At 33.1% G+C, this 16,384-nt stretch overlaps 1 protein-coding gene across 4 annotated transcripts in view; it reads right to left on the bottom strand.

The window, feature by feature from the left end:
* Positions 1-16,384, bottom strand: part of LOC142327904 (nonsense-mediated mRNA decay factor SMG7-like) — a 78,366-nt gene that overhangs the window by 46,687 nt on the left and 15,295 nt on the right. For all 4 annotated transcript variants that reach the window (XM_075371266.1, XM_075371263.1, XM_075371262.1 and 1 more), the window contains exons 3-7: positions 14,493-14,580; positions 13,046-13,174; positions 11,372-11,496; positions 8,124-8,285; positions 292-474 (exon numbers count right to left, since the gene is read on the bottom strand). In XM_075371266.1, coding sequence (XP_075227381.1) covers positions 292-474; positions 8,124-8,285; positions 11,372-11,496; positions 13,046-13,174; positions 14,493-14,580 — 687 coding nt within the window. The remainder of the gene's footprint in view (positions 1-291; positions 475-8,123; positions 8,286-11,371; positions 11,497-13,045; positions 13,175-14,492; positions 14,581-16,384) is intronic.

Here is a 16,384-nt window from a genome sequence, read left to right on the forward strand (position 1 = left end):
TAACACGATGCATAGCTCCCATAAACAACAAATATAAATAAAATGATATCTTAACAGTTTCTACGTTGAAAAAAATATTGTTTATATTCTAAGCTATTTAAAATTATTGTGGTATAAATATTTTAAAATATCAAAGGAATAGTCAGCATATAATTTCACAACAAATAAGAAAACTACTCTTAATATTGTTAAATAATCTACTGTTGCTTATTGGCAAAATTGTTCAACAACTCTGTAGAAAATGTCCATACTATAAAATAGAAACAAAACATACAAACAAGCAAAACTTACTTCTGATCTATGCACTTTTCAAAAGTAACAGTAAGATTAGACGTAGCAGCTGGAAACATGTGCCTCACAGCTATACTTCTAACATAATGAAACACTGTGCTTAGTCGGTCACCACGACTTGCTTCTAATAATGCCAACTGATTGTACGGTTGACCACTGTTTGGACTCAACTGAACTGCATGTCTATAAAAAAAAAGAACATATTGAAGTAATAAGTAAATAATAACAATTTAAATTCGTAGAATACAAACAGAGTGCATCTTTGCTTACAGATGCTTCCCGAGAGAATATCTTACATAAATATTATTTTATAGCCATTATAATGTTGTGCTGTACAACAAAATTATTTAAAAAGAAAAAATCAATTCTATTTCTAATACTTTTGGAAAAGACTGCAAAATTTCAAAGTTATATTTTACTTTTATACTAACTAACAGGGTTAAAAAATATTAATTCACAAACTTTTTACTTAACATATTTTAATGTACATAAAACATCATACTACATTGCATTTTAGTTGTTTTTTATACCGTTTGAAACATCTGCTACAAAATCATAATTAGGGAAATTTTAATTAACCGGTGTTAAAATTTATAACATAACACTTCAATTTTTCTTAAATATAGTTGTTTACAAAAGATATCTGAATGTTCAGCGATGTATCTCGGCCTTCGATGTTGATCTACTACTTACACAAAATTGACAAAAACATACTGTATGTTTATAAACCTTATAAAAAAAATTTTCAATGATAAATTCTGACTTTTTTTAGGCAGGAAAATTTATTATTTTAAAAATACAAAATTTATTTAATTGTCAATATCATAAATTCTGTCTTTACATCACTATTATCATTTTCATTATGCATTTTTAAATTGGCAACCAATGCAGCAAAGTCAGGGTAAAGTTTGCAAAGTATTTATTCATTATATAAAGTTATTTTAAACATAAGTGAAAAATTAATAAAGTAACAATCAGTAAAAGGAAAAAAAAACCACTAAAGTAACTGGGGTCAATGTGAGAAACATCAGACATAATGTACTGAATGAATTTGTAACAAGAAACATGTTCATATAGCCTTTCAGAATATAAATTATGCTTCATAACCAACATAATTTTACTATTACTACTATTATAAAATTAGTAATAAATTATTGGTTTTTGTTTACTTTCTACATAACAGTGAAATACACATCAATTATTCTAGAAAAGTAATTAAATTGAAATATAGAATAAAATAGTTTCTAAGAACAGACAGTATAATCTAATTTTGGAAATTAATTTTCTGTCAATTATATTAAAAAAAAACAACATTCATTCAATTTTTACAAAATATACAATTCAATTTATGACAAGAGAATTCTAATAAAACTGAATTGTAATGATTCACCACCATATCAAACCGAAGAATTTACTACAAGCACTACCAATTATCTTGTCACCAAATGACTTCGACAGCACATGGCAATTTAAAAGCTTGTGGTAGCTTTGAAAAGGGCTGTTTGAAGTTTTTGGAATGGTCGCCATGAAAAGGGCCATTTGTGCATTTTGTGAGGTAGCTCTGAAAAGGGTTTTTAGGTCTGGAAGCTGGTCTCTGGTGATGTGGTCTGGCTTGACTGTAGTCAGGGAGTTGTGGCTCATCCATTAAAATCAGACCGAGCGTCCCCTCAGTGGCAGTTGGGGTCCCACTACAGTGTGGCAGTAGTGGCCCTGAGAGCCCCACGTGTCGAGTTGGTGTTGGTCGTCTTCCACTGATGGGGCTCAGGTGGTTCTCCCCAAGCAATCCCACTGCAGGCCAGCTCCTGCTGTTGGGTCCACCGGCCAGGGTGATTGAAGCCCAGCAAGCTGGGGTGGGAAGGTAGCGTCTGCGCCCAGTGACTCCATCGGCAGGCCAGCCAAGCCTGCTGCTCCAGCAGGGATATAGCATCTGTCTGAGGCCTATGTTGAGCTGCCAAGAATTTCTTTCTTCTTCTTCTGTTTCTTCTCCAGATGGTGGTTGATGACGAATTGAAAATTCGCTCTGATGTTTGCTCTTTTATTGGAACCTGTAAGTGGTGGGGCTGCAGCACTGCTGTGGAGGGAGAGCTGCATAATCAGCTCTAGGTGGGAGTGACACTTGTGCATACACGTACATATACTGTACTCCTACTGACATCTTGAGCTTCTAGCATTGTGTTTGCCGATATGAAGCTCGGCATGTATGTGGCAACAAAATGTTTCACATATTTTAATCTTTGAGTATTTTTTAAGTTTATACCCTCTATACTTTTTTGTTTACAACTGTTGTACTATGTGGGGACTGGACCCATTTTTTAAGCATTACTGAATCCCTACACTGTAAGAGATCACCACCGCTGCAAAACCACAATACCAAAACATCTCAATCCAACCTTCAGCTGTTCACGGCCACAAAATCTCAATATAACCATAAAATATGAAGTATAATTTTCATGCACTGAAACAATGTAGTGAAACAACACGCATGCACCACAAAAAATAAACTATAACAAACCATTTGACGACAATAATAATATATATGATGATTAGAAGAACGACTCGCACAACGATGATTATGACAACCAACAAAGACATCACGTACCACCATTCAAGGCAACAATGCTACCTGAACAAAAACCACTGTGACGACCTATAACCACACACACCACAATAAAAACTAACACACAAACACAATTTTTTTTCCACAACTACACACATACAAGTCACCCCTCAATCGACGCAACAACATCAGCACTACAACGAATTGCTACAAAGAAGCTAAGTATGCAAGAACCACTCATACACGAACAACAAACAACTGCGCTAGACGACAACATGATCAAGAATTTACAATACAAAACATAAAAACACAAATGATCACAACCTGAGGTCACGCTAACCTTAGTGACACGTTGTTCTACACCATGACAATGAAATTACTTTCACATGATGACAAAGACAACATCACATACCACTGTGCAAGGCAACAATGCTGCCCGAACAAAGAACAATGTGTCAAACTACAACGACACTTGTGAAACACAACATAACAGTACAACACTATGAACTGAATGAATGATTGAAAACAAGAGGAACACGAAAAAACACAAAATTGTGATGAATAACATACCACCACGATGAAAACAATAATAATGACAATGCACAACCCGAATGAACAGCAAAATCCACCCAAAGATAAACATTGACAAAGATTTTAGGTTAGATACACAGATAATTACAAACACAGAGATCCACCAATGCAAAACAACATCCCCTTAGGTCAACTACCCAAATATATGTACGGAGGACAGACAGAGATCAGAGAACCTCTATTCACCCTCATCCATCTCCCTACCGTGCAAAATGGCATCCACCATGGCAGTTATGGTGCGCCATGCTGCCTCAGAAACAAGCATCTTGGCAATGACGCACTCAGTCCCCAATTCTTCTAATACTGGACACCATTCCTCATACCAGCGCATGTACCAGAACACAACATGTTACAGGGAGTCAATGACTGTGCAATATCTACATAGGGGGAAGCTCTTTTGCCAATCCTATGGAGGTATGCACCAACGCAACCGTGGCTACTCAAAAACTGCATGGGCCATAGGTTTCCAAACTTCCTTCCCATCCAGATGTTAATTTCTGGAATGAGAAGGGATTTAGTCCAACCACCTGTTTGCAATGCCTGCCACCTTTCCTGCCACTGACCTATTAGCCAATCATGCACGACACTTGGCTCTGAACTCCATTGTCTCATAGCCCTCTTCTACTGTAAAACTTAGGGGCAGCACACTGGCAATAAGGAACGCAGCCTTGCTGGATACAGTCCTGTAGGCACATGCAATCTGAGCAACACCCACTGCAAATGGGTGGGTGTTGGCTTTTGCCAACACCCACTGCAAATCATCAAGGAGCTCCATGGCCCTCCTGGTTCTAGGGGCCCTAACCCATACTGGAACCCCATATAGGCAGACCGACCACAACAATGAAGCAAGAAGTCTTCTCTTACTGGTGGATGGACCACCCAAGTTCCATATTAGCTTGGGTAGAGCGTTAACCATCCTCCTAGCCTTGCCTGCCACTTCCCAGGTATGTTCCAGAATAGGCTTCCATTTGTTCAACCACATCCCAAGGTACTTAACCTTAGGTGAGGGTACAACTTTAGTCCCACAGACACATAAGACAATGGGGTCAAGCCTATGGCTTACCAGCCATACACACTGCATCCATCTTCTGCTCCGCCAGTTTTAAGCCCCTCAACTGAAGCCAATCCTTCACCATACAGATTGCCATTAGCCCCTCTCTGCAACTTCCAGCTCTGTACTGCCAAAAACCATCAGTGCCAGGCCATCTGCAAAACCAACCACAGTGCCCCATCCAGGTACCCAGTCCTCAACACATTAACAAACGTGATGTTCCAAAGCAAAGGACTGAGGACTGAGCACTGCCCCCTGCAGCACACTTCATACCACCTCATGGATAATTGACAGACCTTCAGAGTTGGTGATTATGTACCTATCAGACAGGTATGTCTCACCAACTGCCTGAGGTACACGCTTACACCATGCACCTAAAGTTTGCCTTGGATTATACACCAAAGTAGGCTATTAAATTCATTTTCAACGCGTACTGCAATGTAACAGTACGTTACATCAATGAACACTGCCAACTTGCCCCTCTCAAAGTTGGACATAAATCCATCACCCAGAGAGGAAAGACCAGCATCACTTGCAGCCTCCTCATGGATCTGACCCCTATGAACGTCATGCACTTAGTGTTAAGGTTACTGGCCAGAATCACCCTCAACCATCTCCTAGCCTCAGCTACAATTTTATCAATGAAACCGTCATACTCCTCCAAACCCAAATTTGGAGACATATAGCTTACAAATTAAGGTGACCTCTCTGAGCTCAACTACCACGAAGCTTCTCTTAGGAGTAATACTGATAATCAGAAGGACTCTGGATACTTCAACAAACGTTAACACATACGTCTTTGTCCCTTTTTCCTGTGCCAGCTTCCTATTTGGCTCACTCATCAGGACAAGTCAGCTATGCTTCTCACTTAACAATAAGGGCACAAAACCGTTGTAACAGTTCTTAAACAGCAAGATTATGAAACTGGGAAAGGTACACATTCGACCACCAGCTCAAAAATAGCAGCCAGCTGGCCTTCTCACTGCCAGCTCCCAGGCAGCTTCATGCACCAGTCTACTCCTGTTAGCATCAACTTGGTTGAATCTAACCATTAACTTCTTCATGCAGCCACCTAACCTGTGCATTCCCTCACCATACCTAAAGAATTTCATGGTCTCACCACAATCCCTACTGATGTGTCCCTCCTTACTACAATTATAGCATTGCTTCCGGCGATCAACTCCCTTGCACTTGGACACAAGGTGGCCAAACTCACCACACCAGAAACAATGCTCTTCAGATCTCTATGATATCCTGCAGAGGATCCACCCGAATACCCTCTATATTTACTTCCAAGATTATTAACCAATTTACCCCATATGTATTAATGTATTGGCTGTAAAAAAAAGGATGTGGTCATAATTTTTTTGTAGCACGTTTCATAAATAATTAAAAAAAAAGCTTCTTATAAACAGAAATCCTGAAGTGCTTAATTTCCCCAACTTTTAGTAACTGGTTTTATTCTTTTTTTTTTTTTTGTACAAATTTGTAACTCAAGAACAGATTGAAATATTTTATTATAATTTGGTACTCATGTTTAAGCCAACATTCCTAAAAAAAACAAATAAAATGTATAAATATGTTTTTAAATCTCAAAATGATTTGAAATTCAACCAAAAATACCTTAATCAGTAAGTAAATATTAAATTTCAGAACAGAGAAATAATTGTATTAGAAGATATATTCTCTCTTTTCCAATAAAATTTAAAAAATAAAAAGAGCTTAAAATTTTCATGAATTTTTTATTCCCAACAATCAATAATGGCTAATCAAGTCATATTCAAATTACAATTTAGATAGTTGTATGATTAGTAAATTCTTTTACTGCCATGCTCCATTGAAAACTATTAACTACCTTTAATAAAGGAACTTCCATAAAGACCTTTGACAAATGCCACCTTTATATATCTTTCCACTTAATACACACTGCTGCTAAAATAATTTTGCTACAACAAAAACATAAGTGACAGATTACCACCATAGAATTAACTATCAAATACTACAAAGTTTATCTGTAGTCTGTATACTTTCATTTGTTTTCCTCTCCATGATTACTGATGAAGTAAGAATACATAAGTGCATCCAAATAAGAGAATTTTAATAAATTAATATTACATACAGTATGGTCATGATTATGACCATAGTAGTTTTTAATCCAAATTTCTTAAAAACTACAAGTGCACACTATTAATGAATTACCTTTTTTAATATTGTAAAATATATCTGATACGCCTGTGTCGAAGAGTGACTCCCACACTTTTTGCTACACAGGCCTGACTAAAATTGAATTCCATTGCTAGGCTGACAGAATATCTTGGAATCTTTGCCCAAAAAATTTGGATTTTGGAATTTTTCGTAAGTGTAGTAATAAGCCCTCATTGAGAGCTCTTCAATGAGATATCATAAGCTGTACTTATTTTCATTGGTTCCAGAGTTATAGCCAAATAAAATTTTAATTAATGAAATATTTTCAACTTACAAGGGAAAGGCACATCGGTTCGAATTGAAAAAGGATAGCCAATTTCTTGACTGATATTACAGGAAATAACACCACAAAAACGTACAATGTCAACACTAGGAAGATGAAAGTTTCTCTGCCAGGACTAGTTAATCAGACAAGTGGAAAAAATATGCCATTTGTCAGATACTTTTGACAAAGATACTTTAACGGTGAAAGATTTTATGCTTATAATGAAACTGCCGATTCATTTCAGTCAAAATAAAGCAATTGGTTAACAAAGAACAGTATTCTCTAGATCAATCAAGTTTACAACTGTGATGAAGTGGATCTGAATTTCAGGATGCTTCAGAACAAAGGTATAGTTTATAACAAAAGAAACTAGAGCAGTTTTAAGAAAACATAAAAATTAATTTTTCTTGTTCCAACAAACCCACAAATTACGCTTCTTACGATAGAGAAAACAAAAAAAAACATTTGTATTTAAAAACAAAATTGTTCCTCAAGCTTTGCTGGTTCCATCCAGTCAAAAAAGTGCCTGGATGAATAAAAATAATTTGAAGCCTATTTTTTCAATGAATTTGTCATAGAAGTTAAAAAATTTCTAAATGAAAAGAAAGCATTTTCCCAGAAGTCGTTACCATTAATTCTATCACAACCAGATAAGAAAGTACTGTGCAGTGGCTTCATTAAAGCAATGTTTCTGCCACCAAATGTCACCAGCCTTATTCAGCCTCTGGACCAAGGGAGTCATTGCAGCACTAAAGAAAATCTACAAATGAAAGATGTTTACTTATATACTGGGAGAAGAGACAAAGCAACAAAGCAAATTGAACAAATATTGATAAAAAATTAATGTTAAATAAGCCATTTATTGGATAACAAATGTTTGGTGTGAAATTAAATAGAAACAAAAAAAAAATCATGGAAAATCAATTTTTCTTACAAACAGTTTGTGAAGATACAACTTAACAACCATCCTTTACAACTTATTTTTAATTCAAATCGAAAACCAACAAGTGCATCTTGTTTTTTATGTCATTCTGTCTTCCCATTCCTTAATCTTAACAAATGCAAATTGAAATATTAGAAAGAACATTAACTTACAATGCTTTTGGCAAATTAATCTAACAATCGGTTAATGTAAATTACTACTAAACATATTAAATATTTACCGATAAAATGCTTCAGCTTGTCTACTTTGACTGCGATAGCGAGCAATATCCCCAAGATGAACTAAACAATGTTGACAGATATAATAACAAGAATTTTTATGAGGTCTATTCAAAAATGAGACAGGCCGAACTCTCATGAAATTGGCATAAATTGCATCCTTCCTAAAACATTATAGACAGAAACAGTCAAAAATATGTTTATACATACAAATATAAACTTCTATAAACATGCAAAAATAATAGATACATAAATATTAAATTTAAACTCTAAATTCACCTAAAATATGTTTTAAATTTTTATACTGAAAGATGGCTGAAACATTTAATGCACAGTCGCTAATACCTTGCAAATGAAAAGAGATAGTTAAATGAAACCCCCACACTGAGTAGTTTTCTCATGCTGTCAATGAAGAATGCTGGCATTCTTGTTCATCATCCGATGAGTAATTAGTCACATTCGTGTTTTGAATCTCAGAATACTGTCAGGAGAATTTTTTTACAAAGGTTATTTTTAATTTTTCTTATTGTTGTGAACCACACGCTGGATTCCATGGTCTATTGTTTTTCTACTGAGCCATAATGATGCAGTCTCCCGTATAATATTGGAAAGGAAGTCATATTCCTCATCACAATAATAATTTTAGACACTGTTCATAACATTTCTTCTGATAGTCGTTTTCTTCTTTTTTCTAAGTTTGTGTGCCACCCCTGCTGTAAACAGTTTTACAGTAGCCCAATCGTGCAATATCAAACTTATTTTTTCAACATGGCTATCTGGGCGACAGTGTGCGATTGTGTGATGAAACAATCATTTTAAATCAAATCTACCCACCCACCACCACCACCTCTTTTGGTGCTTCTCATCAGTAACAGAAATCGGCCAACCACTGCAAGGTTCATCCTCAGTATTTGATTTAGCAGGTTCTGATGCCAAAATTTATTGTCTAGTCAAAGTTATGTGACTGTCGACAGACACATAACTTTGGCTAGCTAGTCCAGATGAATTTCTACTTTGTTCAATTATTTTTTTAAATTTTTAATTTCAATTTTAAATTTGTTTTAAATTTTTATTTATTTTTGATTCTAATTTAATTTGGAAGAGGAATTTTTAAATTTTATATTAAGTATAATATAAAATTATTTTTAACTTCAATTTTAATTGTGATTTTAATATGTAATTTGATATGAATATTTGTAAAAAGTTAAGTGGAGCAACTGATGATGCGAGTAATTGGTGAAGGCGTTCCTATATGCATAATGGAATATGGTAAGTGTCATCCTACTTTATTTTATTTATTAATTCTGTACTTAGGTTGATCAGTAAATACAATTTGTATAGTACAGAGGAATATGATTCCCAAAGGAATTGACTTTAGAAAAATATGTATTATATAAAATAGAATATGTCATTTTTAATTATATAATATTATAGTTAGGTCCACACAATCACTAAGGTGCATTTTACTGTTATGGTTTTTTTTGCAATCGCTTTACTTAATTCAAGGTTATCACCTTTATTTGTATAGGTTCTATTGTTTGAACAGGATTACCAATGATAATTTGTATTATTATACTTGAAAAATGAATTAATTTTAACTAAATAATAACAATTTACACAACTGAAATCATAGAGTAATGTCTGCTATTTCTTATCTTAAAACATTTACCACAAACTGTCCCACTCCTTCCTATAAAAGATATATTTTTAGTATTTATTTGCTCTGGATGTACTTTATAAAATATTTTTTTTAAATAATACGTCAAAAAAATGAAATCCTACTTCATTTAAATAAATAATTTAATTGTTAAAATAAATAAATAAATTCTCTTGTTTTGTTTATTTCTTCAATTTTCATGTTTTCAATTTTTCTTTATTCATGTTAGCATAATATTTTAAGCATCTTATTGGACTTTTTGCTACGATTCAATGTTTAAGAATTTTAGTATATCTTTCAGGAGAAAAGAATTAAAGTAAATAAAATTTGAAAAATAAATTTTTTTTATATTTCACTGAGGGTTCTAAGTGATTAATAGTATCTGGTACCTGAAGTAACAATTAGAAATTCAGTTTGTAATCTAATCAAATGCGTAAGTGAAAAACTATACTGTAATTTAAATTTATAGTCTGGAAAATTTTTTTTTTTTTTTTTTTTTTACTATTTATGATATAAAATAATTAGTTTATCAAGAAAGAGAAATCCAATAGGATCTTGTTCATCAGTTTGTAAATGAATTATGGGCACTATACAGGAAATGTTGCCCACATACCTATGAATATAAGTTTCTGTACCGGAATTTTTAGGGGATATTCTCCCACATAATTATGCGAATGAGTGAGGGATTTTTCTTTAAGTAAACCAGAGCAGTCTACTTTCAGGTTGCTCTTGAGTATCTAGATGATCAGTAATCATTAAGGCAAAATTTTTAGCTGGTCAGTTCAAATATTAAATTATTTATATTCATTGACATTCAAATATCAAACGACTGAATTATTAATTAATAATACCTTATCTAAGGTAATGATTCTCTGATCTCCTAGAAAAATGACTTGACGCAACAGTATGCGATAGTTTGCCCCATTCGCAATTTAATTTAATTTTTCTTTTGTGTATACTTTCCTCTGTAGATAAACCATGCTTTCTTCACTCCTTCCTCACATCCACAATTTCTTTCATCCAGGTAGTTTTGACTATCCGTGTTTCGTATCAAATAGTCACACAAAACTTTAACCTGCACCAGGTACTAATAAAGGAAAGCTTGATAATTCCTCCTTAAAATATTCAAACGCACATCTAGTAAGAAAAAAATTTGGACAGAAAATATTTTCAAGTAAAAGACAAGCGAAAAGATTGTGTCGTATGATATAATCGGGTAACTGTGAATGCAGCAGAGAAAAACAGTAACAGCAGCAAGAAATCTTATTTTCTTTAACTAGATAAGTTATACTTACTTTAATTCATAAATCTGTGAAAGACACATCACATACTATTATACAAGTATTGTATTCAAACCTTAACTATCAGTAAAGCAAATCCTTGTATAGTATAATATTATAGATCATTGTAATGCACTCTTTTTGGGGATTAGATAAAAAAGCATGCTACTGAGAAATTATAATAAAAATAGAAACACCATATTAGCTTACAAGGGTATCAAATTTTTTTCAATAATTAATAGTTTACGTGTATAATTGAAGAATTAAACTAAAATTAAAAAGTAAACTATAGTTAATAAAATGTCAGACCTACCTTCTAAATGGTAAATCTAAATCGAATGCAGAACATATTTCTTGCAGCAATGACAAATAAAATCCACTGGCGGCATCCAGACACCAAGACAACATCGCTTGAGATTCATTAACCACCTTTGGATTCTACAAAGAAAAATACAATAAATCATAATAAAAATACTCAACAGACGATAACAACATTTATTACACAGCTATAGGACAAACCAATTCATAAAAGTGACCAGTCAAAACTGCACATTTTTTTAAATTTTAAGGAAAAAAAAATTACTACCAAAAGCCATTATAAAACATTAATTGTCAAAAAAAAAGATCTTTCCTCTCTCTCTCTCTCTCTATCTCCTGATATATCACTGTTGTGAGTTAATATATTTCAAATAATCAAGTGTAAGTAAAGGATCTTTTTATGTATATGCTACACATTTCTTTTTATATAAAAATTTCCTTTAAGTCTATGTTTAAATGCTTCATACTCGCATATGAAGAGATTCTTATGTGAATGATTCACTATGATTGAAACAAAATTCAGTTAACTATTACTCTAGTGATAAAACAGAATTCAATTAAAAAAAGTAGACTGTTAATTTTTATTTAGCGTATACTTAGAAAATTAACATATTATTACAATTATTTACAGAAAATAAAACTGAATGACAAATATAGATTCAAACTAATTTTATGTAATCTATTATTAAACTGGTTTCAATATAAAAACATTTTTATTAAAAATACCACTACAGTAAAAAAAATTACCAGTTTTTATTACTTCTCATTTTGAATAATACTTTTTGCTTATCCTACCAAAATCTCATAAAATAAACATTAAAATGTCATGCTGGGAATAATATTTGCTTCTTGCACATAAGATAATTTTTTCTTTTACTATCCTCAGTTTCCTAAATAAGCCTAGCCCAGAATTTTCCTCTTCTTGAGAATGACTGTTATTTTTGCAACCAACTTCTGACTCATGATAGGTCACCTATAAACATTATGGTTATGACACCAAAAATACATACACAAACACGCTTTCAAAAAGGAAAAATTACACTTTTTATCTTCATTATTAATCGATCATTCCATAAATTACTAAAAAATTTTTTCTATAAAGAAAAATATACATAAACATTAAAATATTTTTAAAAATGTATTACAGAAAAACCCGTTTAAAAAGAACTTCAAGGCAATGCACTAGCGCATAATCAGTTTTATGAGTTTAACATCTCTGGTTTCCATATTGCATCTAAGTTGAGAAGGTCAAGAGAGAGAGAGAGAGAGAGAGAGAGAACATTTCCGACAGGTAATTTCCAAATTAACACAAAATAGATTAAACTTTACATGAATTAAAAATATATGTTACAAGGAACAGATTATCAAGAGGAATAAGAGAGGATGAGAGGATGGTTAAAGGTTAGGGTTATTCTACTGATGAGATACCAAACTGACCAATAATTGATATCAGAAGGGTAGCTTGGAGCTTGACTGTTGCTCAATTTGAAAATAATAGCTCTACAAGTCATATGAGAAGTCAATAACATATAAAGAAAAAAAATAGAGGAGTAAAATTATTTTATCGTTAGGATTTCAATGTTAAGTTTTAATGATTTTAAATTGTATATTATACATTTGCAAGGACCAAAAAACCAATGAAAATTTACCTTTTAATACCACTTCTTACCTTTTGATTTTTGGCTAACTGCTGCAAAGTTCCAATATACTTCTTAAATCCATGATTCCATAAGTCTTGTTCAACTTTCTTATCCAGAGCATATTCCAAGTCAATTATCAATACTTCCTGATAAATTTTCTGAAACATTAAGAAAGCCAAATCAAACTAGTAAGATAGCACCAATTTATATCTTACATGGGCAGGCTTATAACAGAGTTTACTGATGCTCCTTTGCAGGGTGGCAAGACAGGGGATCCCCACTTTAAAATTGAAATGACAACTTGATTCCATTTCCAAGTAAACTCCATTTAAGGATGGGTTTTTTGTGTTTCAACAGCTTATTTCTACAAGACATGTTTGGAAAGTAAGGTTAACACATTTCACAAAAATCAAAAAATGCATATTTATTAATGAAACTTATATAACACACACACTACACAAGTATTCCACTATTTTTCCACATATCTGCCATTCAGTTCCAAGCATTTGGTCAGTCGGGGTATCGACTTTTACATTCCTATCACACAACCCTGCCGCCATCTCCTATTAACATTCACTCATGGCAATCTTCACCTCTTTGTCAGTTGAATAGCATTTTCCAGCCATACGGTCTTGCAAAAGAGTGAAAAGGAAAACGTCACTTAGTGCCAGGGTGGTTCAGAATATTCCAACAAAAATTGAGGAAGAGATCGACTGTTTTGCGTGCGGTATAGGGCAAAGTGTTATCGAGCAACAGATACATTCTCTTAGTCAGCTGCTCTCTACTTTTGTTTTGAATATAATTGCAAGTTGCATAAGGAGTACAGAAATATCTCTCTTTCCTAACTCTGAACCTTAGGTTTTTCTCAAGAGCAATGTGCATAAAGTATCCATTAACATGTCAAATCTGTGTACAAAATTCAACTAGTTCAAGAAATTAAACCTATGAATTTGATGAAACAACTTTCTATAGATTTGACAGTGTTAAAAAACTCCAAGTAGTTATACACCCCAATCTGATATTTATGCTATTTATATTAGTAAATTATGTAATTTTATAATGCAAACATCCAGCAATTAAAGCAAGCAACAACAAAAGAATTAGCTGTTATTGGGCATGGAATTAAGATATTTTATAAATACGAAAGAATTTCAATGTGGATATCATATTCCACAATTATTACTTGTTAAAGTTTAGAAAGCTTCAGCACATAAATGTAATCAGCAGTTCTACCATGGGTGTCTGTAGTAGTGTTGGTATTACTAACAGTGCAGTGAAGAATACAGTGTGACGCATCAGGACATCATAGACAGCAAGAAGCCAGTCCCTAGCACAGCAATCTATCCTACCTTAAAGCTTTCTATACTGACGAGTATAACATAAGTAAAGTCAATGATTTTGAATATCCTACTTAATAAAGCTGTTTTTAACTAACTTACTTAAAAGCGACATAATTGTAAAAAATATTAAACTCACTTGCAGCTGTTGCTGACAGATCCATGCTTCATCATCATTTAACAAGTCTTTTGAATTTGCTACTTTCTCTTTTAATCTATCTGCCTTCCTAAAAGAAAAAAATAATAAAAAAGGATAAATGAATTGTCCATCGTTAACAAAAAATTTCCTCAAAAACTTTTATTTGAAAAACTATGTTGTATAAATTCAACATAGTTAAATTTATGCAACATCTCATAATTATATCTCATAATTCAAATCTAAGTTATGCACATTTAACTACACTCTGTTTCATTGTTAAATAATATTCAAATAATATTCTTGCATTTTTTTAAAACACTTTATTCAGGGGTTGTTTTCCACATTGTTATTAGAGCACCATATGACTAAATTTAATGTCAACATTAAGATAACATTTTATTTAAGATAACATTAATCCATAAACGACAATAATAAAAATTTCAGTTCCCAAACTTTCTACAAATCTGAACTGCGATATTCTTTTAGAGAGAAGATAAATTAAGAAACATGGCAAATCAGTAAGTTTCTACTGTTCTTTGTTCTATATAAAAGAACAATATATGCAAATAATACAATGCATTCAAAAAGTTGATGTACACTGGAATTAAGGAAGGGTAAAGACAAAACTTTCTTAATTATTACTTTGTATTTTTATTTGATTATGTAATAGAAACTGATATAACAATAAGTGGAACAGTTTATAAAAGGTATTGAAAATGACCCCCAACAACATCAGTACAACACTGCACACACAAACACTTTAACCAGCTGATGTACTGGAATGTCTTGTATGTATGCCATTATTGCGGTTTTTAGTTCACCTATTATGCGTGGTCTGTTGCAATACACTACTTGTTTTGCTGCCCCCCCCCCCCCAAGAAAGTAATCTGGGAGAAACAGATCAGGTGTTCTTGCAGGCCATAAATCTCTTGAGACGACTGGTTCACCAAAGACGTTTTGTAAAAAAGTCATCGACCTGTTAGCTATATACACTGTGGTGCCACGATTGATGTTTTCCTGTTTAATTTTTGCTGGTTAATTTCAACTTCTGTTAACTGACTAAAGTTAAGTTTTTAAGTTTGTAAAAACAGCACAATAACAATCAATATTAACTTCATTTTTAAAAAAGATTGGACCCACAATGCGCGTTCTACTCACACTGACCTAGAGTCCAATTTTCACTTTGTGTAAAGATTCTGTTCATGTAATTCATCAGAGTTCGTTATCAATCACAGTCGTGTATTTGGTGAATTAATATATGAAACCACAATTAACCTGTAAAAATGTGGATACCTATGGAATTTTGGTCGGTAAAATGTTTAAACCGATGACAACAATTTAGTCTTTTGGCATGATCTGTAGGTTTCAGTTCTTGAACACATACTACTTTCTAAGAGAAAAGTTTCAGTTCTTTCCTTACAGCTTTATATGTGATAGCAAGTCCAATTATCTTGCTGCTATGCTAACTTACGCATTAACTCTGATGGACTTTTGGACATAGCATCTGAAATATCAGCTTCTGTTCGCTTAATTTAGACGGTCTTCCACTTCAACCAGCGTCTTCAACAGAGCCTCTTACATGAGATTTTTCTATAAGAATTTGAATTGCACTGTGGTGAGAAATAGGAATATTTAGAAACTTTTCAGAAAACTTGTGCTTCACTAAATCAGTATACTTGTCGCCTTCACAAAAGACATGTTCGACGAGAAAAATGTGTTCCTTTACCGAAAGAATCATTACATTTCTCGCAATTATTGATTCCGATAAACAAAACAAAATGAGGTACAATCAATCATAACTCAATAACTCATGTCTTGGTTTACATATTGAGCAATGCCCGACAAACTCACAGAGCAACCGACCTAATTATGAAAGAACAGAATGCACCACA

Source organism: Lycorma delicatula, chromosome 7 (genome assembly GCF_047948215.1).
Source record: "Lycorma delicatula isolate Av1 chromosome 7, ASM4794821v1, whole genome shotgun sequence".
NCBI lineage: Eukaryota > Metazoa > Arthropoda > Insecta > Hemiptera > Fulgoridae > Lycorma > Lycorma delicatula.